Source organism: Cherax quadricarinatus, chromosome 5 (genome assembly GCF_038502225.1).
Source record: "Cherax quadricarinatus isolate ZL_2023a chromosome 5, ASM3850222v1, whole genome shotgun sequence".
NCBI lineage: Eukaryota > Metazoa > Arthropoda > Malacostraca > Decapoda > Parastacidae > Cherax > Cherax quadricarinatus.
Genome location: NC_091296.1, coordinates 7,457,698 through 7,484,161, shown reverse-complemented (window position 1 = coordinate 7,484,161; position 26,464 = coordinate 7,457,698). Strand labels below are relative to the sequence as shown.

General features: G+C 45.8%; 1 protein-coding gene across 1 annotated transcript in view; it reads right to left on the bottom strand.

Moving 5' to 3' along the window:
- The window catches only part of LOC128684665 (glutamate receptor ionotropic, NMDA 2B-like), a 485,156-nt gene that overhangs the window by 207,268 nt on the left and 251,424 nt on the right, over window positions 1-26,464 (bottom strand). Inside the window, 2 exon segments of the mRNA XM_070104488.1 lie at window positions 8,937-9,127; window positions 16,372-16,550. Of these exon segments, the coding sequence (XP_069960589.1) occupies window positions 8,937-9,127; window positions 16,372-16,550 (370 nt within the window).

Below are 26,464 nucleotides of genomic sequence, written 5' to 3'. Positions count from 1 at the left end.
TCATCCATCAAGATGACTTCATCCATCAAAAAGATGACTTCATCCATCAAGATGACTTCATCCATCAAGAAGATGACTTCATCCATCAAGAAGATGACTTCATCCATCAAGAAGATGACTTCATCCATCAAGAAGATGACTTCATCCAACAAGAAGATGACTTCATCCATCAAGAAGATGACTTCATCCATCAAGAAGATGACTTCATCCATCAAAAAGATGACTTCACCCATCAAAAAGATGACTTCATCCATCAAGAAGATGACTTCATCCATCAAGAAGATGACTTCATCCATCAAGAAGATGACTTAATCCATCAAGAAGATGACTTCATCCATCAAAAAGATGACTTCATCCATCAAGAAGATGACTTCATCCATCAAGAAGATGACTTCATCCATCAAGAAGATGACTTCATCCATCAAGAAGATGACTTCATCCATCAAGAAGATGACTTCATCCATCAAGATGACTTCATCCATCAAGAAGATGACTTCATCCATCAAGAAGATGACTTCATCCATCAAGAAGATGACTTCATCCATCAAGAAGATGACTTCATCCATCAAGAAGATGACTTCATCCATCAAAAAGATGACTTCATCCATCAAAAAGATGACTTCATCCATCAAGAAGATGACTTCATCCATCAAGAAGATGACTTCATCCATCAAGAAGATGACTTCATCCATCAAAAAGATGACTTCATCCATCAAGAAGATGACTTCATCCATCAAGAAGATGACTTCATCCATCAAGAAGATGACTTGATCCATCAAGATGACTTCATCCATCAAGAAGATGACTTCATCCATCAAGATGACTTCATCCATCAAGAAGATGACTTCATCCATCAAGAAGATGACTTCATCCATCAAGAAGATGACTTCATCCATCAAGAAGATGACTTCATCCATCAAGAAGATGACTTCATCCATCAAGAAGATGACTTCATCCATCAAGAAGATGACTTCATCCATCAAGAAGATGACTTCATCCATCAAGAAGATGACTTCATCCATCAAGAAGATGACTTCATCCATCAAGAAGATGACTTCATCCATCAAGAAGATGACTTCATCCATCAAGAAGATGACTTCATCCATCAAGAAGATGACTTCATCCATCAAGAAGATGACTTCATCCATCAAGAAGATGACTTCATCCATCAAGAAGATGACTTCATCCATCAAGAAGATGACTTCATCCATCAAGAAGATGACTTCATCCATCAAGAAGATGATTTCATCCATCAAGAAGATGACTTCATCCATCAAGAAGATGACTTCATCCATCAAGAAGATGACTTCATCCATCAAGAAGATGACTTCATCCATCAAGAAGATGACATCATCCATCAAGAAGATGACTTCATCCATCAAGAAGATGACTTCATCCATCAAGAAGATGACTTCATCCATCAAGATGACTTCATCCATCAAGAAGATGACTTCATCCATCAAGAAGATGACTTCATCCATCAAGAAGATGACTTGATCCATCAAGATGACTTCATCCATCAAGAAGATGACTTCATCCATCAAGATGACTTCATCCATCAAGAAGATGACTTCATCCATCAAGAAGATGACTTCATCCATCAAGAAGATGACTTCATCCATCAAGAAGATGACTTCATCCATCAAGAAGATGACTTCATCCATCAAGAAGATGACTTCATCCATCAAGAAGATGACTTCATCCATCAAGATGACTTCATCCATCAAGAAGATGACTTCATCCATCAAGAAGATGACTTCATCCATCAAGATGACTTCATCCATCAAGAAGATGACTTCATCCATCAAGAAGATGACTTCATCCATCAAGAAGATGTCTTCAACAATAAAGACTAAGAAGACGTCTTGATGGGTTGAATAAAGACCAGGATTTGACACAGTCAAGTTTCGTGTCGGGGAAAGAGGATGGAAAGTGGAGGATGGAAGGTGGAGGATGGAAAGTGGAGGATGGAAGGTGGAGGATGGAAAGTGGAGGATGGAAGGTGGAGGATGGAAGGTGGAGGATGGAAAGTGGAGGATGGAAGGTGGAGGATGGAAAGTGGAGGATGGAAGGTGGAGGATGGAAAGTGGAGGATGGAAGGTGGAGGATGGAAAGTGGAGGATGGAAGGTGGAGGATGGAAAGTGGAGGATGGAGGTGGATGGAAGGTGGAGGATGGAGTGGAGGATGGAAGGTGGAGGATGGAAGGGAGGATGGAGGATGGAAGGTGGAGTGGAGGATGGAAGGTGGAGGATGGAAAGTGGAGGATGGAAAGTGGAGGATGGAAGGTGGAGGATGGAAAGTGGAGGATGGAAGGTGGAGGATGGAAAGTGGAGGATGGAAAGTGGAGGATGGAAGGTGGAGGATGGAGTGGATGGAAGGTGGAGGATGGAAAGTGGAGGATGGAAGGTGGAGGATGGAAGTGGAGGATGGAAGGTGGAGGATGGAAGGTGGAGGATGGAAAGTGGAGGATGGAGGTGGAGGATGGAAAGGGAGGATGGAAAGTGGAGGATGGAAGGTGGAGGATGGAAAGTGGAGGATGGAAGGTGGAGGATGGAAAGTGGAGGATGGAAAGTGGAGGATGGAAGGTGGAGGATGGAAAGTGGAGGATGGAAGGTGGAGGATGGAAAGTGGAGGATGGAAAGTGGAGGATGGAAGGTGGAGGATGGAAAGTGGAGGATGGAAGGTGGAGGATGGAAAGTGGAGGATGGAAAGTGGAGGATGGAAGGTGGAGGATGGAAAGTGGAGGATGGAAGGTGGAGGATGGAAAGTGGAGGATGGAAGGTGGAGGATGGAAAGTGGAGGATGGAAGGTGGAGGATGGAAGGTGGAGGATGGAAAGTGGAGGATGGAAGGTGGAGGATGGAAGGTGGAGGATGGAAAGTGGAGGATGGAAGGTGGAGGATGGAAAGTGGAGGATGGAAAGTGGAGGATGGAAGGTGGAGGATGGAAAGTGGAGGATGGAAGGTGGAGGATGGAAAGTGGAGGATGGAAAGTGGAGGATGGAAGGTGGAGGGTGGAAAGTGGAGGATGGAAGGTGGAGGATGGAAAGTGGAGGATGGAAAGTGGAGGATGGAAGGTGGAGGATGGAAAGTGGAGGATGGAAGGTGGAGGATGGAAAGTGGAGGATGGAAAGTGGAGGATGGAAGGTGGAGGATGGAAAGTGGAGGATGGAAGGTGGAGGATGGAAAGTGGAGGATGGAAGGTGGAGGATGGAAGGTGGAGGATGGAAGGTGGAGGATGGTAGGTGGAGGATGGAAGGTGGAGGATGGTAGGTGGAGGATGGAAGGTGGAGGATGGAAAGTGGAGGATGGAAGGTGGAGGATGGAAAGTGGAGGATGGAAGGTGGAGGATGGAAGGTGGAGGATGGAAGGTGGAGGATGGAAGGTGGAGGATGGTAGGTGGAGGATGGAAGGTGGAGGATGGAAGGTGGAGGATGGAAAGTGGAGGATGGAAGGTGGAGGATGGAAAGTGGAGGATGGAAGGTGGAGGATGGAAGGTGGAGGATGGTAGGTGGAGGATGGAAAGTGGAGGATGGAAGGTGGAGGATGGAAAGTGGAGGATGGAAGGTGGAGGATGGAAGGTGGAGGATGGTAGGTGGAGGATGGAAAGTGGAGGATGGAAGGTGGAGGATGGAAAGTGGAGGATGGAAGGTGGAGGATGGAAGGTGGAGGATGGTAGGTGGAGGATGGAAGGTGGAGGATGGAAGGTGGAGGATGGAAAGTGGAGGATGGAAGGTGGAGGATGGAAAGTGGAGGATGGAAGGTGGAGGATGGAAAGTGGAGGATGGAAGGTAGAGGATGGAAGGTGGAGGATGGTAGGTGGAGGATGGAAAGTGGAGGATGGAAGGTGGAGGATGGAAAGTGGAGGATGGAAGGTGGAGGATGGAAGGTGGAGGATGGTAGGTGGAGGATGGAAGGTGGAGGATGGAAGGTGGAGGATGGAAAGTGGAGGATGGAAGGTGGAGGATGGAAGGTGGAGGATGGTAGGTGGAGGATGGAACTGGAGGATGGAAGGTTGAGGATGGAAGATAGAGGATGGATGGGTGGAGGATGGAGGACAGAGGGTTGAGAATGGAGGTCGTAGAGTGGAGGATGATGGATAGATGGTGGAGGATGGAAGGAATAGTGTGGAGGATGGAGGATAGATGGTGAAGGATGGAGGACATAGGGTGGGGGATGATGGATAGATGGTGGAGGATGGAAGGAATAGTGTGGAGGATGGAGGATAGAGGGTGGAGGTTGGAGGACATAGGGTGGAGGATGATGGATAGATGGTGGAGGATGGAAGGAATAGTGTGGAGGGTGGAGGATAGAGGGTGGAGGATGGAGGACATAGGGTGTAGGATGGAGGATAAATGGTGGAGGATGGAAGAAATAGGGTGGAGGATGGAAGATAGAGGGTGGAGGATGGAAGGAATAGGATGGTGGATGAAGGACAGAGGGTGGAGGATGGAGGACATATGGTGGAGTATGGTGGATAGAGAGTGGAGGATGGAGGGCATAAGGTGGAGGGTGGAAGATGGTGAAGGATGGAGGGCATAAAGTGGAGGATGGAGGATAGGTGGAGGATTGAGGTTGGAAGATGGTGGATAGAGGATAGAGGGGTGGAGGATATATGGAGGATGGGGAGGTCTCTCACATACTACCATCATCCTAACAACTGTTATGATGTATTTGTGAGTAGAGGAAGCAGGCTGCCTTGTTTGCAAGATATACAACATGGTTCTTCATGGTCAGTTTGGAGTCGAATTTCACCCCAAGGTGCCAACACCCTCCCATACATCCCATACATCCGGTGCAGTAGTAAGGATGAATGGGAGGGTTACCTGGAGGTTATTCCGAGGATCAACGCCCCCGCGGCCCGGTCCATGAACAGGCCTCCCGATGGATCAGGACCTGATCAACTAGGCTGTTGCTGCTGGCCGCACGCAGTCAAACGTACGAGCCACAGCCCGGCTGATCCGGCACTGACTTTAGATATCTGTCCAGCTCTCTCTTGAAGGCAGCCAGGGGCTTATTGGTAATTCCCCTTGGTGGGAGGCTGTTGAACAGTCTTGGGCCCCGGACACTTACGGTGTTTTCCCTTAGTGTACCAATGGCGCCCCTACTTTTTATTGGGGGCATTTTGCATCGCCTGCCCAGTCTATTACTTTCGTAAGGAGTGATTTCTATGTGCAGATTTGGGACCATTCCTTCCAAGATTTTCCAAGTGTAGATTATGATATATCTCTCCCTCCTGCGTTCCAACGAGTACAAGTCAAGTGCTTCCAAGCGTTCCCAGTAGTTAAGGTGCTTGACAGAACTTATACGTGCAGTAAAGGATCTCTGTACACTCTCTAGATATGCGATTTCACCTGCTTTGAATGGAGATGTTAATGTACAGCAGTATTCCAGCCTAGAGAGAACAAGTGATTTGAAAAGGATCACCATGGGCTTGGCATCTCTCGTTTTGAAAGTTCTCATTATCCATCCTATCATTTTCTTTGCACGTGCAATCGTGGTACTGTTGTGATCCTTGAAAGTGAGATCCTCAGACATTACTACTCCCAGGTCCCTTACATTATTTTTCCGCTCTATTGTATGGCCGGAGTCAGTAGTATACTCTGTTCTAGTTATTATCTCCTCCAGTTTTCCATAACGGAGTAGTTGGAATTTGTCCTCATTGAACATCATATTGTTTACCGTTGCCCACTGGAAAACTTTGTTTATATCTTCTTGGAGGTTAACCGCATCCTCAGCAGATGACAGCCTCATGCAGATCCTAGTATCATCCGCAAAGGATGATACGGTGCTGTGGTGTATATCTCTGTCTATGTCTGATATGAGGGTAAGGAATAAGATGGGGGTGAGTACTGTGCCTTGTGGAACAGAGCTCTTCACTATGGCAGCCTCCGATTTAACTCTGTTGACCACTACTCTTTGTGTTCGATTTGTTAGGAAGTTGAAGATCCATCTCCCCACTTTCCCAGTTATTCCTTTAGCACGTATTTTATGGGCTATTACACCATGATCGCATTTGTCAAATGCTTTTGCAAAGTCTGTGTATATTACATCTGCATTCTGATTTTCTTCCAGTGCATCCAAGGCCATGTCATAGTGATCCAGTAGTTGTGAGAGGCAGGAGCGACCTGCCCTGAACCCATGTTGCCCTAGATTGTGCAGATTTTGGGAATCCAGGTGATTTGAAATCCTGCTTCTTAGCACTCTTTCAAAGATTTTTATGATGTGGGACGTCAGAGCTATTGGTCTATAGTTCTTAGCTAATGCTTTGCTGTCACCTTTATGGAGTGGGGCTATATCCGTTGTTTTAAGTGACTGTGGAATTTCACCCATGTCCAAGTTCCTCCTCCGTAGTGTACTTAGGGCACGCGAGAGGGGTTTCTTGCAGTTCTTAATGAAAACAGAGTTCCACGAGTCTGGGCCCGGGGCTGAGTGCATGGGCATGTTGTCAATGGCTTTTTCGAAATCTTTCGGATTTAGGGTAATGTCAGAAATCTGGCATACATTTATGGAGTTTTGAGGCTCATTCATGAAGAAATCATTTGGGTCGTCGATCCTCAGACAGATTAGTGGTTCACTAAACAGAGAGTCGTACTGGGATTTCAATATTTCACTCATTTCCTTGTTGTCATCTGTGTAAGTCCCATCCTGTCTGAGTAAGGGCCCGATACTAGATGTGGTATTTGCCTTGTTTTTGGCATATGAAAAGAAATATTTTGAATTTCTTTCAATTTCACTAATAGCTTTAAGCTCCTCCTGCCTCTCCTGGTTCCTGTAAGAGTCATTTAACTTAAGTTCGATAGTTTCCACTTCCCTGGTCAGCGCCTCCTTTCGTGTATCAGATATTCTAGCACTCCTAAGGAGCTCAGTGACTCTTCGTCGTCTTCTGTAGAGGGAGCATCTTTCTCTCTCCAGTTTACTCCTGCTCTTCTTCTTTCTTAGGGGAATATGCCTAGAACATGCTTCGGCTGCCAGGAAGTTGATCCTTTCAAGGCACTGGTTTGGATCCATGTCATTTAAGACATCTTCCCAACATGTATCGTTTAGGACATGGTTTACCTGGTCCCAGTTGATGTTCTTGTTGAAGTTGTATTTTGTGAAGACACCTTCACAGGTACATGCATTCTGCTGTTCAGGACCCCTATGCATGTACGTCTGGACTTCGATTAGGTTGTGATCGGAATTAGTTGTTTTTTATATTCTTATGTCTCTTATCAGGTCCTCATTATTTGTGAAGATAAGGTCAAGTGTGTTTTCTAGTCTTGTTGGCTCCACTATCTGCTGGCTTAAGGTGTGTTTTTCGCAGAGACTTAGTAGCTCATGTGTGTGTGACCTTTCATCTGCGCTACCTCCGGGGATTGTTTCAGCTATAACATTATTTGCTACATTCTTCCATTTTGTATGCCTTAGGTTGAAATCACCAAGCAGTAAGATGTTTGGGGATGGAGCTGGAACGTTTACCAAACAGTAATCAATTTTCAGTAGCTGTTCCTTGAACTGTTGTGAGGTTGCATCTGGTGGCTTGTATACAACCACAATGACTAGGTTTTGGTTCTCGATCTCTATTGATAGAACTTCAACTACCTCATTTGTGGTGTTCAGCAACTCCGTGCAGATAAGGGACTCTTTGACATACAGGCCAACCCCCCCTTGTTGCCTGTTTTTTCTGTCGCATCTAAAAAGGTTGTAACCACTTATCCATATTTCACTGTCAAAGTGATCTTTTGTGTGAGTCTCTGTGAAGGCTGCAAACATTGCATTAGACTCCTCTAGAAGACCACTGATAAAAGGTATTTTGTTGTTGGTGGATGGCTTAAGGCCCTGTATATTAGCAAATATGAACGAGGTTGTATTCTGTATTTGTTGGGGGGATTTTGTTATTGGCATCAGTAGTTGTAATTCTGGAGGGCCATGGGTGGCCACTGGCTGTGCCTCCAGTCCAACAAGGCTTCAAGGTGGTGGACTATTTTTTTTATTTCCTTCCATTTTCTTTTTCCGTTTCCTGCCACTAGAAAATCACCTGGAGTTGGGTTGTCGTAGCTACTATTGTTTGTCTTGTGGGGTCTGTGCCTCCTGGTCCCTTTTAGGGTGTTGGCACCTGGGGAAGTTGATATCACACCTTGGGTATGCTCCACTTTCTTGGTTTGCCTGCTTCTCCTCTCATCTGCGACTGCTTGACAGAGTAGACAACAGAGCAAGACGTCTCATCTCTCGCCTGGACCCATCCTGGATAGATCTGTCATTTCAGCAGAGCCTTCAACACAGGAGGGATGTGGGTGGCCTTACTGTTATGTACAAGGCCAATATTGTCAAAGTACCACACTTGGATCCACTTCGAGGACAGCGTGAAGCAAGCTTCTATACCACAAGACGGGCAGCCAGCAGCAACTTCACCTTGACTGTAACCTTCTCCAGAACATCACTTTATCTGAGATCATTTATCCCCAGGATGACTCGAGTATGGAACACATTCGTACAGCATAATGATGTCAACGAGATAACGCCAGTTGATCAAATGAAAATGCTGGCCCACAGATGGCCCTCAGCTAGCCCACAGATGGCCCTCAGCTGGCCCACAGATGGCTCCAACTTCATCCTGCTCCCTACTTATATGTCACATAACAATAAAAATGCTTTCAAATGAGCTGATGTAGGTAACAGCTCTTAGCTTGTCAATAAAGTTAGGAATCCTTAACCTGTAAATACCTTGTCAATAAAGCTAGGGATCCTTAACCTTGTCAAACCCTGTGTAAAAAAAAAAAGAGGGAAGGAGGGAGGGAATGATGCAGGAGGAAGAAGCGAAAAGCTAAGAAAGCGAAGGAGAGGAGAAATAGCAACAACGAGAATCACCGTAAAGACGCCAGGAACCCCAGGACATACAATCACGACGGAGAAAATACCCCAGGGTATCCCAGGGATACACATAAATAGACTTACTTGCCACGATGGTTCTCCTTGTGTTGAGCCACCTGGTCACGGACAGCCTGCACGAAGTCAGTGTGACCAGCTATCTGAGAGGTAACAATGGACAGAGAATACCACTGATACCTCACAAGGATGGTCAGCATGGCCGCTGCTTGGTGGTGTACCGAAGGTGCTAGCTGGATCCTCAGCCCACTCTGTGCAGCCTGAGAGGGAGAGAGAGAGTGAGAGAGAGTGAGAATGAGAGAGAGTGAGAGAGACTGAGAGAGAGAGTGTGAGACAACATGATTCATTATTCTGGACAAATTCATTAAATTTAATAACTAACACACTCCAAGACCTGTAATATATTTTATATATTCGTTACCTTACCAAATACAATAATAATAATTATGATAATAGCAATAATAATAACACTAATAATAATAATTATGATAATAATAATAATAATAACACTAATAATAATAATAATAATAATAATAATAATAATAATAATAATAATAATAATAATAATAATAATAATAATAATAACAACTATAATAAAAATAAAAATTGCAAAATCCAAACTTGCAAAGATCAATATTACCTCTGTGTTAGTACAATATTACCCCTGTGTAAGTACAATATTCCCTCTGTGTTAGAGCAATATTACCCCTGTGTTAGTACAATATTACCCCTCTGTAAGTACAATATTCCCTCTGTGTTAGTACAATATTCCCTCTGTGTTAGTACAATATTCCCTCTGTGTTAGTACAATATTCCCTCTGTGTTAGTACAATATTCCCTCTGTGTTAGTACAATATTCCCTCTGTGTTAGTACAATATTCCCTCTGTGTTAGTACAATATTCCCTCTGTGTTAGTACAATATTCCCTCTGTGTTAGTACAATATTCCAACTGTGTTAGTACAATATTCCCTCTGTGTTAGTACAATATTCCCCCTGTATTAGTACAATATTCCCCCTGTATTAGTACAATATTCCCTCTGTGTTAGTACAATATTCCCTCTGTGTTAGTACAATATTCCCTCTATGTTAGTACAATATTCCCCCTGTGTTAGTACAATATTCCCTCTGTGTTAGTACAATATTCCCTCTGTGTTAATACAATATTCCCTCTATGTTAGTACAATATTCCCCCTGTGTTAGTACAATATTCCCTCTGTGTTAGTACAATATTCCCTCTGTGTTAGTACAATATTCCCTCTATGTTAGTACAATATTCCCCCTGTGTTAGTACAATATTCCCTCTGTGTTAGTACAATATTCCCTCTGTGTTAGTACAATATTCCCTCTGTGTTAGTACAATATTCCCTCTGTGTTAGTATAATATTCCCTCTGTGTTAGTACAATATTCCCTCTGTGTTAGTACAATATTCCCTCTGTGTTAGTACAATATTCCCTCTATGTTAGTACAATATTCCCCCTGTGTTAGTACAATATTCCCTCTGTGTTAGTACAATATTCCAACTGTGTTAGTACAATATTCCCTCTATGTTAGTACAATATTCCTCCTGTGTTAGTACAATATTCCCTCTGTGTTAGTACAATATTCCCTCTGTGTTAGTACAATATTCCAACTGTGTTAGTACAATATTCCCTCTGTGTTAGTACAATATTCCCTCTGTGTTAGTACAATATTCCCTCTGTGTTAGTACAATATTCCCTCTGTGTTAGTATAATATTCCCTCTGTGTTAGTACAATATTCCCTCTGTGTTAGTACAATATTCCCTCTGTGTTAGTACAATATTCCCCCTGTGTTAGTACAATATTCCCTCTGTGTTAGTACAATATTCCCTCTGTGTTAGTACAATATTCCCCCTGTGTTAGTACAATATTCCCTCTGTGTTAGTACAATATTCCCTCTGTGTTAGTACAATATTCCCTCTGTGTTAGTACAATATTCCCTCTGTGTTAGTACAATATTCCCTCTGTGTTAGTACAATATTCCCTCTGTGTTAGTATAATATTCCCTCTGTGTTAGTACAATATTCCCTCTGTGTTAGTACAATATTCCCTCTATGTTAGTACAATATTCCCCCTGTGTTAGTACAATATTCCCTCTGTGTTAGTACAATATTCCAACTGTGTTAGTACAATATTCCCTCTATGTTAGTACAATATTCCCCCTGTGTTAGTACAATATTCCCTCTGTGTTAGTACAATATTCCCCCTGTGTTAGTACAATATTCCCTCTGTGTTAGTACAATATTCCCTCTGTGTTAGTACAATATTCCCTCTGTGTTAGTACAATATTCCCCCTGTGTTAGTACAATATTCCCTCTGTGTTAGTACAATATTCCCCCTGTGTTAGTACAATATTCCCTCTGTGTTAGTACAATATTCCCCTTCTGTTAGTACAATATTCCCCCTGTGTTAGTACAATATTCCCTCTGTGTTAGTACAATATTCCCCCTGTGTTAGTACAATATTCCCTCTGTGTTAGTACAATATTCCCCCTGTGTTAGTACAATATTCCCTCTGTGTTAGTACAATATTACACCTGTGTTAGTACAATATTCCCCCTGTGTTAGTACAATATTCCCTCTGTGTTAGTACAATATTACACCTGTGTTAGTACAATATTCCCCCTGTGTTAGTACAATATTCCCTCTGTGTTAGTACAATATTCCCCCTGTGTTAGTACAATATTCCCTCTGTGTTAGTACAATATTCCCTCTGTGTTAGAGCAATATTACCCCCTGTGTTAGTACAATATTCCCTCTGTGTTAGTACAATATTCCCTCTGTGTTAGTACAATATTACCCCTGTGTTAGTACAATATTCCCTCTGTGTTAGAGCAATATTACCCCTGTGTTAGTACAATATTCCTTCTGTGTTAGAATAATATTACCCCCTGTGTTAGTACAATATTACCCCTGTGTTAGTACAATATTCCCCCTGTGTTAGAGCAATATTCCCCTTGTGTTACTACAATATTCCCTCTGTGTTAGTGCAATATTCCCTCTGTGTTAGTACAATATTCCCTCTGTGTTAGTACAATATTCCCTCTGTGTTAGTACAATATTCCCTCTGTGTTAGTACAATATTACCCCTGTGTTAGTACATTATTACCCCTGTGTTAGTACAATATTCCCTCTGTGTTACTACAATATTCCCTCTGTGTTAGTACAATGTTCCCTCTGTGTTAGTACAATATTACCCCTGTGTTAGTACAATATTCCCCCTGTGTTAGTACAATATTCCCTCTGTGTTAGTACAATATTCCCCCTGTGTTAGTACAATATTCCCTCTGTGTTAGTGCAATATTCCCTCTGTGTTAGTACAATATTCCCTCTGTGTTAGTACAATATTCACCCTGTGTTAGTACAATATTCCCTCTGTGTTAGTACAATATTCCCCCTGTGTTAGTACAATATTCCCCTGTGTTAGTACAATATTCCCCCTGTGTTAGTACAATATTCCCCCTGTGTTAGAGCAATATTCCCCCTTGTGTTAGTACAATATTCCCCCTGTGTTTGAGCAATATTCCCCCTGTGTTAGTACAATATTCCCCCTTGTGTTAGTACAATATTCCCGCTGTGTTAGTACAATATTCCCCCTGTGTTAGTACAATATTCCCCCTGTGTTAGAGCAATATTCCCCCTGTGTTAGTACAATATTCCCCCTGTATTAGTACAATATTACCCCTGTGTTAGTACAATATTCCCCCTGTGTTAGAGCAATATTCCCCCTGTGTTAGTACAATATTTCTTCTGTGTTAGTACAATATTCCCCCAGTGTTAGTGCAACATTCCCCCTGTGTTAGTACAATATTCCCCCTGTGTTAGTACAATATTCCCCCTGTGTTAGTACAATATTACCCCTGTGTTAGTACAATATTCCCCCTGTGTTAGAGCAATATTACCCCCTGTGTTAGTACAATATTCCCTCTGTGTTAGTACAATATTCCCTCTGTGTTAGAGCAATATTACCCCCTGTGTTAGTACAATATTACCCCTGTGTTAGTACAATATTCCCTCTGTGTTAGCGCAATATTACCCCTGTGTTAAAGCAATATTCCCCTTCTGTTACTACAATATTCCCCCTGTGTTAGAGCAATATTCCCCTTGTGTTACTACAATATTCCCTCTGTGTTAGTACAATGTTCCCTCTGTGTTAGTACAATATTACCCCTGTGTTAGTACAATATTCCCTTTGTGTTAGTACAATATTCCCTCTGTGTTAGTACAATATTCCCCCTGTGTTAGTACAATATTCCCTCTGTGTTAGTGCAATATTCCCTCTGTGTTAGTACAATATTCACCCTGTGTTAGTACAATATTCCCTCTGTGTTAGTGCAATATTCCCCCTGTGTTGGTACAATATTTCCTCGGTGTTAGTACAATATTCCCCCTTGTGTTAGCACAATATTCCCTCTGTGTTAGTACAATATTCCCGCTGTGTTAGTACAATATTCCCCCTGTGTTAGTACAATATTCCCCCTGTGTTAGTACAATATTCCCCCTGTGTTAGTACAATATTCCCCCTGTGTTAGAGCAATATTCCCCCTTGTGTTAGTACAATATTCCCCCTGTGTTTGAGCAATATTCCCTCTGTGTTAGAGCAATATTCCCCCTGTGTTAGAGCAATATTACCCCTGTGTTAGTACAATATTACCCCTGTGTTAGTACAATATTCCCTCTGTGTTAGAGCAATATTACCCCTGTGTTAGAGCAATATTACCCCTGTGTTAGTACAATATTACCCCTGTGTTAGTACAATATTCCCTCTGTGTTAGAGCAATATTCCCCCTGTGTTAGTACAATATTTCTTCTGTGTTAGTACAATATTCCCCCAGTGTTAGTGCAACATTCCCCCTGTGTTAGTACAATATTCCCCCTGTGTTAGTACAATATTTCCCCTGTGTTAGAGCAATATTCCCCCTGTGTTAGTACAATATTTCTTCTGTGTTAGCGCAATATTCCCCCTGTGTTAGAGCAACATTCCCCCTGTGTTAGTGCAATATTCCCCCTGTGTTAGAGCAATATTTCCCCTGTGTTAGTACAACATTCCCTCTGTGTTAGTACAATATTCCCCCTGTGTTAGTACAATATTCCCCCTGTGTTAGTACAATATTCCTCCTGTGTTAGAGCAATATTCCCCCTGTGTTAGTACCACATTTCTTCTGTGTTAGTACAATATTCCCCCTGTGTTAGTGCAACATTCCCCCTGTGTTAGTACAATATTCCCCCTGTGTTAGAGCAATATTTTCTCTTGTGTTAGTACAATATTCCCTCGTGTTTGTACAATATTCCACCTGTATTAGTACAATATTCCCCCTGTGTTAGAGCAATATTCCCCCTGTGTTAGTACAATATTCCCCCTGTGTTAGCACAATATTCCTCCTGTGTTAGCACAATATTCCTCCTGTGTTAGTACAATATTCCCCCTGTGTTAGCACAATATTCCTCCTGTGTTAGCACAATATTCCCCCTGTGTTAGTACAATATTCCCCCTGTGTTAGCACAATATTCCCCCTGTGTTAGTACAATATTCCCCCTGTGTTAGTACAATATTCCCCCTGTATTAGTACAATATTCCCCCTGTGTTAGAGCAATATTCCCCCTGTGTTAGTACAATATTCCCCCTGTGTTAGCACAATATTCCCCCTGTGTTAGAGCAATATTCCCCCTGTGTTAGTACAATATTCCCCCTGTGTTAGCACAATATTCCTCCTGTGTTAGCACAATATTCCTCCTGTGTTAGTACAATATTCCCCCTGTGTTAGTACAATATTTCCCATGTGTTAGTACAATATTCCCCCTGTGTTAGTACAATATTCCCTCTGTGTTAGTACAATATTCCCCCTGTGTTAGTACAATATTCCCCCTGTGTTAGTACAATATTCCCCCTGTGTTAGTACAATATTCCCCCTGTGTTAGTACAATATTCCCCCTGTGTTAGTACAATATTTCCCCTGTGTTAGAGCAATATTCCCCCTGTGTTAGTACAATATTTCTTCTGTGTTAGTACAATATTCCCTCTGTGTTAGTACAATATTCCCCCTGTGTTAGTACAATATTCCCCCTGTGTTAGTACAATATTCCCCCTGTGTTAGTGCAACATTCCCCCTGTATTAGTACAATATTCCCCCTGTGTTAGTACAATATTCCCCCTGTGTTAGAGCAATATTCCCCCTGTGTTAGTACAATATTTCTTCTGTGTTAGTACAATATTCCCCCTGTGTTAGTACAATATTCCCCCTGTGTTAGTACAATATTCCCCCTGTGTTAGAGCAATATTTCCCCTGTGTTAGTACAACATTCCCTCTGTGTTAGTACAATATTCCCCCTGTGTTAGAGCAATATTTCCCCTGTGTTAGTACAACATTTCCTCTGTGTTAGTACAATATTCCCCCTGTGTTAGTACAATATTCCCCTGTGTTAGAGCAATATTCCCCCTGTGTTAGTACAATATTTCTTCTGTGTTAGTACAATATTCCCCCTGTGTTAGTGCAACATTCCCCTGTGTTAGTACAATATTCCCCCTGTGTTAGAGCAATATTCTCTCTTGTGTTAGTACAATATTCCCTCGTGTTAGTACAATATTCCCCCTGTGTTAGCACAATATTCCCCCTGTGTTAGTACAATATTCCCCCTGTGTTAACACAATATCCCTTCTGTGTTAGAGCAATATTCCCCATGTATTAGTACAATATTCCCCCTGTGTTAGAGCAATATTCCCCCTGTGTTAGCACAATATTCCCCCTGTGTTAGTACAATATTCCCCCTGTGTTAGTACAATATTCCCCCTGTGTTAGCTCAATATTCCCCCTGTGGCAGAAGAGAGTATATTCCGCGTTTTAGCCTCCCTCAGCAGATGGATATCGAAAATCTATATCGAAGTTTAGGTCGTCTTCGGCGATATTTAGGTCGTCCGTGATGTTTAGGTCGTCTGCAACAATGTTTAGGATGTATATAGTTATGTTTATGTTGTCTGTAGTGATGTTTAGGCAGCCAAGCAGACAGACTGACAGGCAGTAAAGCAGACAGATTGACAGGCAACTAAGCAGACTGACAGGCAGCCAAGCAGACAGACTAGCAGTCAGCCACACAGACAGATAAACAGTCAAGGAGACAAATTAACAGACAGTCAAGCAGACATACTAACAGAAAGATTAACAGACAGCCAAGCAGAGATTAACAGACAGTCAAGCAAACAGATTAACAGACAGATTAGCAGACTGTCAAGCAGACAGAGGAACAGTGACACACATATACTAACACACACACATACACACTAACACATGGATCGACCCCTGCAACCACAATTAGGTGAGTACACACTCGTACTGGTTCTAGTTGCCTCTCTCTCTCTCTATCTATCTATCTATCTATCTATCTATCTGGTTTGAACCCAGAGAAGAAAAAGAAGAAGATTATGATGAACAAGGCCAGGATGAATGCGAAAGAAGAAGAAAGAATACACGTATTAGAGTTAACTCTCACCTGTTCCAGGCCGGAATTATCAGCGTTCCAGGCGATGACTGGTATTCCCAGGTAGCCAGCCAGCTGCAGGAAGTACTGGGCGGAGGCTGTGGTCCGTCCGTATGTCTCAGTCCTCGTCAGGAAGATGATGGCTGACACGTTCCTGGGCAGGAACCTCTCACACAGGCAGTCCAGGATAGCTGTCAGCAGGTTAGGGGAGAGTTAGAGACGGTCTCTGGTTATTAGTGCTAGCTAGGGGAGGTTGTTAGTGCTAGCTAAGGGAGGTTGTTAGTGCTAGCTAGGGGAGGTTAGTGCTAGCTAGGGGAGGTTGTTAGTGCTAGCTAGAGGGTTGTATGTGGTCCCAATGGAGTTAGTAGAGTTAGTCACGGGTTGTTATTGCTAGCTAGAGTTGTTTGTACTAGCTACGGGTGGTTGCTAGTGCTAGCTAGATAGCTTGTTGTTAGTGCTAGCTGCATTATCCACCCTACCACATGCCTTTTCTAAATCCACAAATGCACCATAAAGTTCCTTACCTTTAAGTACTGTTCACTTATATTTTTCACTGTAAACACTGGTCTACACTCCCCCTAACCTTCCTAAAGCCTCCTTGTTCATCTGCATTCCTGCTCTCCGTCTTACGCTTTACCTGATATATTCAACAGACTTATTCCCATATAATTTTTACACACTCTTTCATCCCTGTTCCCCTTAAAGAGTGGAACTATGAGTGGTATCTGCCCGTCCCTAGGTACCCTGCCCCTCCCACGTATATTTTCAGGTCCAGTACCTACTATTTTGGTTGCTATGGTTGCTGTTGATTTTAGCACCTTGGTTTAGAGAAAAGGTAATAGGAACTTCTCTGAGAGATGATGAGAGACAAGGATGTCTCTGAGAGATGATGAGAGACAAGGATGTCTCTGAGAGATGATGAGAGACAAGGATGTCTCCGAAAGATGAGGATAAATATACAGATATCTCTGAGGGATGAGAAGAGATATAAGGATGTCTCCGAGAGAAGAGACACAAGGATATTTCTGAGAGATGGGGAGAGACTTTCAGGCGTGTTTAGCACGCTATAAGACTTGGCACATTTACGAGACAGTAATGATGTGAGAGAGAGAGAGTGGTGGGTGAGTGATGAAGAGTGAGGGAGAGAGTGGTGGGTGAGTGATGAAGAGTGAGGGAGAGAGTGGTGGGTGAGTGATGGAGAGAGAGGGAGAGAGTGGTGGGTGAGTGATGGAGAGTGAGGGAGAGAGTGGTGGGTGAGTGATGGAGAGTGAGGGAGAGAGTGGTGGGTGAGTGATGGAGAGTGAGGGAGAGAGTGGTGGGTGAGTGATGGAGAGTGAGGGAGAGAGTGGTGGGTGAGTGATGGAGAGTGAGGGAGAGAGTGGTGGGTGAGTGATGAAGAGTGAGGGAGAGTGGTGGGTGGTGATGAAGAGTGAGGAGAGAGTGGTGGTGGTGATGAAGAGAGAGAAAGTGGTGGGTGAGTGATGGAAGTGAGGGGAGAAGTGGTGGGTGGTGATGAAAAGTGAGGAGAGAGAGTGGTGGGTGAGAGTGATGAAAGAGTAGGGGAGAGAGTGGGTGGGTGAGTGAAGGAGGTAGAGGAGAAGTGGTGGGTAGTGGAGAGAGAGAGTGGTGGGTAGTGATGGAGAGGGAGAGTGGTGGGTGAGTGATGAAGAGTGGGGAGAGGTGGTGGGTGGTGATGGAGAGAGGGAGAGTGGTGGGTGAGTGATGGAGAGGGGAAGTGGTGGGTGAGTGATGAAAGAGTGAGGAGAGTGGTGGGTGAGTGATGGAGAGAGGGAGAGGAGTGGAGGTGAGTGATGAGAGGGAGAGGTGGTGGGTGAGTGATGAAGAGTGAGGGGAGAGAGTGGTGGGTGAGTGGAGAGAGAGGAGGAGAGAGTGGTGGGTGAGTGATGAAGAGTGAGGCGGTGGTGGAGTGAGTGATGGAGAGAGAGAGAGTGGTGGTGGTGATGAAGAGAGGGAGAGAGTGGTGGGTGAGTGATGGAGAGAGAGGGAGAGAGTGGTGGGTGAGTGATGGAGAGAGAGGGAGAGTGGTGGGTGAGTGAAGAGTAGAGAGAGAGTGAGGTGGGTGGTGATGGAGAGAGGGGAGGTGGTGGGTGAGTGATGGAGAGAGAGAGTGGTGGGTGAGTGATGGAGAGAGGAGTGGTGGGTGAGTGAAGGTGAGGGAGAGGAGTGGTGGGTGGTGATGGAGAGAGGAGGTGGTGGGTGGTGATGGAGGAGGGAGAGAGTGGTGGGTGGTGAAGGAGTGAGGAAGAGTGGTGGGTGGTGATGGAGAGGAGAGAGAGTGGTGGGTGAGTGATGGAGAGTGAGGGAGAGAGTGGTGGGTGAGTGATGGAGAGAGGGAGAGAGTGGTGTTGAGTGATGAAGAGTGAGGGAGAGTGGTGGGTGGTGATGAAGAGTGAGGGAGAGGAGTGGTGGGTGGTGGAAGTGAGGAGAGTGGTGAGTGATGGAGAGGAGAGGTGAATGGTGGTGTTGAAGAGTGGGGAGAGAGTGGTGGGTGAGTGATGGAGAGAGGGAAAGTGTAGTGGGTGTGAGTGATGAAGTGAGGGAGAGAGAGTGGTGGAGTGAGTGATGGAGAGAGAGGGAGAGTGGTGGAGTGGTGATGATGAGGGGAGAGAGTGGTGGGTAGTGACAGGAAGTGGAGAGAGAGGGGAGAGAGTGGTGGAGTGAGTGAAGAGTGAGGGGGAAAGTGAGTGGGTGAGTGATGAAGAGTGAGGAGAGGTGGTGCAGGTGGTGATGGAGAGGGAGAGAGTGGAGGTGAGTGATGGAAGTGAGGAGAGGAGTGGTGGGTGAGTGATGGTGAGAGAGAGTGGTGGGTGAGTGATGGAGTGAGGGAGGTGGTGGGTGAGTGGAGTGGGGAGAGAGTGAGTGGAGTGAGTGATGGAGTGAGAGAGGAGTGGTTGGTGATGAAGAAGTGAGGAGAGAGTGGTGGGTGATGGTCAGTGGTAGAGAGAGTGGTGGGTGGTGATGAGAGTGAGGGGAGAGAGAGTGGTGCGTTGGTGATGGAGAGAGAGGAGAGAATTAATTGGGTGAGTGATGATGAGGAGAAGAGTGGTGGAGTGGTGAGATGAAGAGTGAGGAGAGAAGTGGTGGGTGGTGATGAAGAGTGAGGAGAGTAGTGGTGAGTGATGAAGAGTGAAGGGAGAGAGTGAGTGGGTGAGTGATGGAGAGTGAGGAGGAAAGTGGTGGTGAGTGATGGAGAGAGGGAGAGAGTGGTGGGTGAGTAGTCAGAAAGTGAGGAGAGAGATGTTGGGTGGTGATGGAGAGGAGAGGGTGAGTGGTGGGTGAGTGATGGAGAGTGAGGAGGAGGTGGTTGGTGAGTGATGGAGAGGAGAAAGTGGTGGGTAGTGATAGAGTGAGGAAATTGGGTGGGTGAGTGATGGAAGAGGAGAGAGTGGTGGGTGGTGATGAAGGTGAGGGAAGTGGTGGAGTGAGTGATGAAAGTGAGGGAGAGTGGTGGGTGGTGAGTGGAGAGAGGGAGAGAGTGGTGGGTGGTGATGGAGTGAGGAGAGTGGGCTGGATGAATTGATAAAGTGAGGAGAAAGTGGTAGGTGAAGTGATGGAGAGTGAGGGGAGAGAGTGAGTGGGTGGTGATGGAGAGTGAGAGGAGTGGTGGTGAGTGTGGAGTGAGGAGTGGTGGGTGGTGATGAGTGAGGAGAGGTGGTGGGTGAGTGATGAAGAGTGAGGAGAGAAGTGGTGGAGTGAGTGATGAAGAGTGAGGAGAGAGTGGTGGGTGAGTGATGGAGGTGAGGAGAGGTGGTGGGTGGTGATGGAGGTGAGGAGGAGTGGTGCCGTTGGTGATGAAGAGTGGGGAGAGAGTGGTGGGTGATGATGGAAGTGAGGAGAGAGTGGTGGTGAGTGAAGAGTGAGGGAAGTGGTGGGTGAGTGATGGAGAGTGAGGGGAGGTGGTGGGTGGTGATGAAGAGTGAGGAGAGAGTGGTGGGTGGTGATGGAGAGAGAGGAGAGGAGTGGATCAGATGGTGATGGAGGTGAGGGGAGAAGTGGTGGAGTGAGTGATAGAAGAGTGAGGAGAGTGGTGGGTAAGTGATGGAGAGTGAGAGGAGAATGGTGGGTGAGTGATGGAGTGAGGGAGAGTGGTGGGTGGTGATGGAGTGAGGGAGAGAGTGGTGGGTGAGTGGAGTGAGGGAGAGAGTGGTGGGTAGTGAAGAGTGAGGAGTGGTGGGTGGTGAAGAGTGAGGAGAGTGGTGGGTGGTGATGGAGAGAGGAGAAAGTGGTGGGTGGTGATGGAGGTGAGGAGAGTGGTGGGTGGTGATGAAGGTGAGGGAGAGAGTGGTGGGTGAGTGATGGAGTGAGGGAGAGAGTGGTGGTGGTGGTGGAGAGTGAGGAGAGTGGTGGGTGAGTGATGGAGAGTGAGGGGAGAAAGTGGTGGGTGAGTGATGGAGTGAGGAGAGTGGTGGAGTGAGTGATGAAGAGTGAGGAGAGAGTGGTGGGTGAGTGATGAAAGTGAGGGAGAGTGGTGGGTGAGTGATGGAGTAGGGGAGAGTGGTGTTGAGTGATGGAGTGAGGAGAGAGTGGTGGGTGAGTGATGAGTGAGGAGAGTGGTGGGTGGTGATGGAGTGAGGGAGAGAGTGGTGGGTGGTGAGTGAGGGAGAGGTGGTGGGTGAGTGATGGAGAGTGAGGAGAGGTGGGTGGTGATGGTAGGGGAGGTGGTGGGTGAGTGATGGAGAGAGGAGAGTGGTGGGTGGGTGATGGAGTGAGGGAGAGAGTGGTGGGTGAAGTGATGAAGAGTAGGGAGAGAGTGGTGGGTGGTGATTAGGAGAGTGAGGGAGAGTGGTGGGTGAGTGATGGAGTGAGGGGAGAGAGGCTGGTGGGTGGTGATGGAGTGAGGAGAGTGGTGGGTGAGTGATGGAGTGAGGGAGGTGGTGGGTGAGTGAGAGTGAGGAGAGAGTGGTGGGTGGTGATGGAGTGAGGAGAGGTGGGCTGGGTGATGATGAAGGTGGGGAGAGGTGGTTGGTTGGTGATGGGAAGAAGTGGTGGTGAGTGATGGAAGTGAGGAAGAAGAGTGGTGGGTGGAGTGATGGAGGTGAGGAGGAGAGTGGTGGGTGGTGATGAAAGGTGAGGAGGAAGGTAAGATTTGGGTGATGATGGAGGAAGGAAAGTGTAATTGGGTGAGTGATGAAGAAGTGAGAGAGGAAGTGGTGGGTGAGTGGTGGAGAGAGAGAGGAGAGTGGTGGGTGAGTGATGGAGAGTGAGGGAGAGTGGTGAGTTGAGTGATCGGAGAGAGAGAGGAGGAGAGATGGTGGGTGAGTGATGGAGTGAGAGGAGGAGAGGTGGTGCAGGTGAGTAATGGAAGAGGGAGGAGAGAGTGGTGGGTGAGTGATGAAGAGTGAGAGGAGAGAGTGGTGGGTGAGTGATGGAGGTGAGGAGAGTGGTGGAGTGGAGTGATGGAGAGAGAAGAGAGAGAGAGGTGGTGGGTGAGTGATGGAGGAGTGAGGAGAGGAGTGGTGGGCGGTGGAGAGAGGGAGAGTGGTGGGTGAGTGATGATGAAGAGTGAGGAGAGAGTGGTGGGTGGGTGATGGAGAGGGAGAGAGTGGTGGGTGATGATGGAGATGAGGAGGGTGGTGGGTAGTGATGGAGAGTGAGGAGAGTGGTGGAGTAATTGATGAAGAGTGAGGAGAGGTGGTGGGTGAGTGATGAAGAGTGAGGAGAGAGTGGTGGGTGGTGATGGAGAAAGAGAGAGAGAGAGAGAGAGTTCAACACAGGAGGGATGTGGTCGGCCTTACTGTTATATACAAGGCCAATATTGTTAAAGTACCACACTTGGCTCCACTGAGGGCAGCTGGGAGACAGCTACTACACCACAAGACGGGCAGTGACAAGATAGCTACTACACCACAAGACGGGCAGTGACAAGACAGATACTACACCACAAGACGAACAGTGACAAGACAGCTACTACACCACAAGACGAGCGTGACGTACTTACCCCACCAGTTGCCTTCTCAGAACATCCATCATCTGAATCACTTGTTTTGATTAGCTCGAGTATGGAACATTATTACCGGCATTATGATGTCAACGAGATAAAGTCAGGTGATCAGATGAAATGCTGGCCCACAGGCTGGCCCCTCAGCTGGCCCACAGATGAAAGCATCAAAGCTGGCCCCTAGATGAAACCAACTTCATCCTGTTCGCTGCTTGCGCTGTCTCTGTGGCCAAAAGTACTTCAAATGAGCTGATGCCCAGGTATGACTCTTGGCTTTACTCCAATAAACTTAGGGATCCTGAACCTTGTAAGCTAGAGAGAGAGGGAGAGAGTACTCCCCTAATCTTACTCTCCACAGTTCTCCCCTTTACCTGCCCTCTCCTCATCCCCCCGTAACAGCCATAATCCCCACATCCTCCCCTCTATAACCCAATCCTCCCCCTCCCTCCTTCCTCCTCTCAACAGGAGGGGGAGGGAGGGACAAGAGTCCATCTCACCGGCCGGAGCTGTAAGATAACCCGGAATTAATTACCACTTGTGGGGTTGTGCACTGGCGAGAACCCTGGCTCTCTCTCTCTCTCTCTCTCTATCTCTCTATCTCTCTCTCCTTGCCAGTAGTCACAGGCGAGTGGAACACACACTGTCGTCCGGTGCTGTAAAATGTTTTACAGTCAATACTTATTTGACTTAAAAAAAAGGGGGGGATTGGACACACATTTGTAAATAGTGGTAGTAGTGGTGGTAGTGGTGGTGGTGGTGGTGGTGGTGGTGGTGGTGGTGGTGGTGGTGGTGGTGGTGGTGGTGGTGGTGGTGGTGGTGGTGATAGTAGTGGTGGCAGTAGTGGTGATAGTATTGGTAGTAGTGGTGGTGGTAGTGGTAGTAGTGGTGGTGATAGTAGTGGTGGTGATAGTAGTGGTGGTGGTAGTAGTGGTGGTGGTAGTAGTGGTGGTGGTAGTAGTGGTGGTGGTAGTGGTCATTTGTGTGTCATCTCTCTTTCACTCTCTCCTCTCTACGATCCCCTCTCTTCCCTGTGATCTTTCTCCATCCCATCTCTCCTTCTCCTCTTCTCTCCCCTCATACTCCCCATCTCATCTCCCGTCCCTCACTCCCTCTCAACTTCCCCTCAGTAAATATTTGACACTGATGGATACAGGGTTTATGGGATATGCCAGAGAAACAGAACGTTAGAGGAAGGAAGGAAGGAAGGAAGGAAGGAAGGAAGGAAGGAAGGAAGGGAAGGAGGGAAGGGGAGGGAGGAAGGGAAGGGGAAGGAAGGGAGGAGGAAGAGGAAGGAGGGAGGAGGGAGGAAGGAAGGAGGGAAGGAAGGGAAGGAAGGAAGGAAAGGAAGGAAGGAAGGAAGGAAGGGAAGGGGCGGGAAGGAAGAGAGGAGGAAGGAAGGAAGGGAGAGGGAGGGGAGGAAGGAAGGAAGGAGGAAGAAGAGGAAGGAAGGAAGGGAAGGAAGGAAGGAAGGAAGGAAGGCAGGAAGGGAAGGAAGGAGGAAGGGAGGGGGAGGAGGAGAGGAAGAGGGGAAGGAAGGAAGGAAGGAAGGAAGGAAGGAAGGAAGGAAGGAAGGAAGGGTGGACGAGAGAGCTGAGGTAGGAAGGGAGGACGAGAGAGGAAGGAAGGCAGAGAAGGAGAGAAGGAAGGAAGGAAGGGGAGGAGGAAGGAAAGGAGGGAGGAGGAAGGAAGGAGGAAGGGGAGAGGAAGGAAAGGAGAAGGAAGAGGAGGAAGGAAGGTAGGAAGGAAGGGAGGAAGAAGGAAGGAAGGTAGGAGAGAGGAAGGAAGGAAAGGAGGAAGAGAGGAAGGAAGGAGAGGAAGGAAGGAGGTAGGAAGGAAGGAGGAAGAAAGGAAGGAAGAAGGAAGGAAAGAGAAGGAAGGAGGAAGGAAGGAAGGAAGGAAGGAAGGAAGGAAGGAAGGAATGAAGATGAAGGAAGGAAAAGGAAGGAAGAAAGGAAGGAAGGTAGGAAGAAAGGAAGGAAGGGAAGGTAGGAAGGAGGTAGGAAGGAAGAGGAAGAGGAAGAAGGAAGGAAGGAAGGAAGGAAGAAGGAAGGTGGGAAGGAAGGAAGGAAGAGGAAGAAGGTGGTAGGTAGGAAGGGAAGGGAAGGAAGGTAGGAAGGAAGGAAGGAAGGTAGGAAGGAAGGAAGGAAGGTGGGTAGGTGGGAAGGGAAGGAAGTGAGGAAGGGAAAGGAAGGAAAGGTAGAGGAAGGAAGGGAAGGAAGAGGAAAGAGGAAGGAAGGTAGGAAGGAAGGAAGTAGGTAAGGAAGGAATGAAGGAAGGTAGGAAGGAAGGAAGGAAGGAAAGAAGGAAGGAAGGAAGGAAGGTAGGAAGGAAGGAAGGAAGGTAGGAAGGCAGGAAGGAAGGAAGGAAGGAAGGAACTTAGGGTTAAAATGAAATAAGAAATTAGGGATTAAAGAAGGAAATAAAAAAAACAAGGAAATAAGGGCAGGATGGGAGGAAAAAGAGGAAGATTAGGGAAAAAAAGAGAGGAAGGGAGGGAGAGAAAGATGGGAAAATAAATCAGACAAAATGAAGTAAGAGAGAAAGAGTGAGTGAGAGAAAGACAGAGAGAGAGAACAGACAAGATCAAGGCAGATACGTTAAATCTCTTACACATCATTTACAATCTCATTCTCTAACTCCAAAAAAATAATTCCTCGAACCAAATCAAAAGTAAAAATAGAGTGTACCCCCAATCATTACCTCCCCATTCCAAAGCCAAGACAGTTAGAGTCCAAAATAATGGTGTAGCAGGCACAACAGAAAATTAGCACTGGTATGAGAGATTTGTGTGAGTAGTGTAAGATGTGTGTGAAGGGACATGGCAAATACTTCAACCAAGTACTCAGGAGTGCAACATGGTGGCGGGAATCTTAGCCGTCCAGGGCAGTACTCACCTACTTGTGGTTGCTGGGGGCGAGTCACAGCTCCTGCCCCCCCCCCCCGACTCTTTGCTACTAGGTCCACTCTCTCTTTGCTCCATGAGCTTTATCATACCTCTTTTTAAAGATGTGTATGTATCCTTCCTCCACTACATCACTCTCCAGATTGCTCCACTTCCTGACAGCTCTAAAGCTGAAGAAATACTTCCTAACATCCCTTTGACTCATCTGAGCTTTTAACTTCCAGTTGTGTTCCCTTGTTCTTATGTCCCATCTGTGTGTGTGTGTGTGTGTGTCCTTGCCTAGTTGAGGTTGCAGGGGGTCGATTCATAGCTCCTGGCCCTGCCTCTTTAGTGTTGTGTGTGTTTGTGTGTGTGTGTGTGTACTCACCTAGTTGTGGTTGCATGGGGTCGAGTCACAGCTCCTGGCCCCGCTTCTTCACTGTCGTGTGTGTGTATTCCTTAAAGCACCAGAAAAGATAGATTCTGTTTCAAATGGAGTCACTATCTCAGCATCTTCTATCCTATGTTTACCTCCTCTTTACCTCCTGTTTGCTCTTTACTTCCTAGTCCCCCCCTTTCTGTTTACCTCCTTTCATCCCTTTCTTATTGCCTCTTTCTTTGCTATTCTTTTAGTATCCCCATTCATTTGTTCATTTTTCTCCTTACCTCCCATCTTCCTCTCCCTTTATTCCCTTCGTTTCTACATCTCCCTTTATCTCCCTCCCCTGCTATCTCTTCCTTTATCCCCTTCCTTCAAAGAGAAAACTTCACACTGGTAACTTTCCTCTCTTTATCACCTCCCACCTCCCCTTATTCATCACAGGTATCCTCTCAAGTTATTCCTAAGCCCTTCAGTATCCCCTATACTCCCACTCACCCTCTTCCCTCAAAGTCTCCCCTCACCCCTCTCCCCTCACCCCTCACCCTCACCCCTCTCCCCTCACCCCTCAGGAGCCGCAATCAATTCGGGAGAGAAACTTTATTTTTAAGGCCAAAATCCCAAGTTCTTTCTCAGCCAGTTAGAAAGTGAAGGGATTTACTTTCAAGGGATTTATTTTGAAGGGATTCATTATGAAGGGATTTACCATGATAGGATTTATTTTGAAGGGATTTTTGTGCAAAGAAAATCAAAATGAATCATCATACATATATATATATATATATATATATATATATATATATATATATATATATATATATATATATATATATATATATATATATATATATATATATATATATATATATCGACCTCAATCCCACTT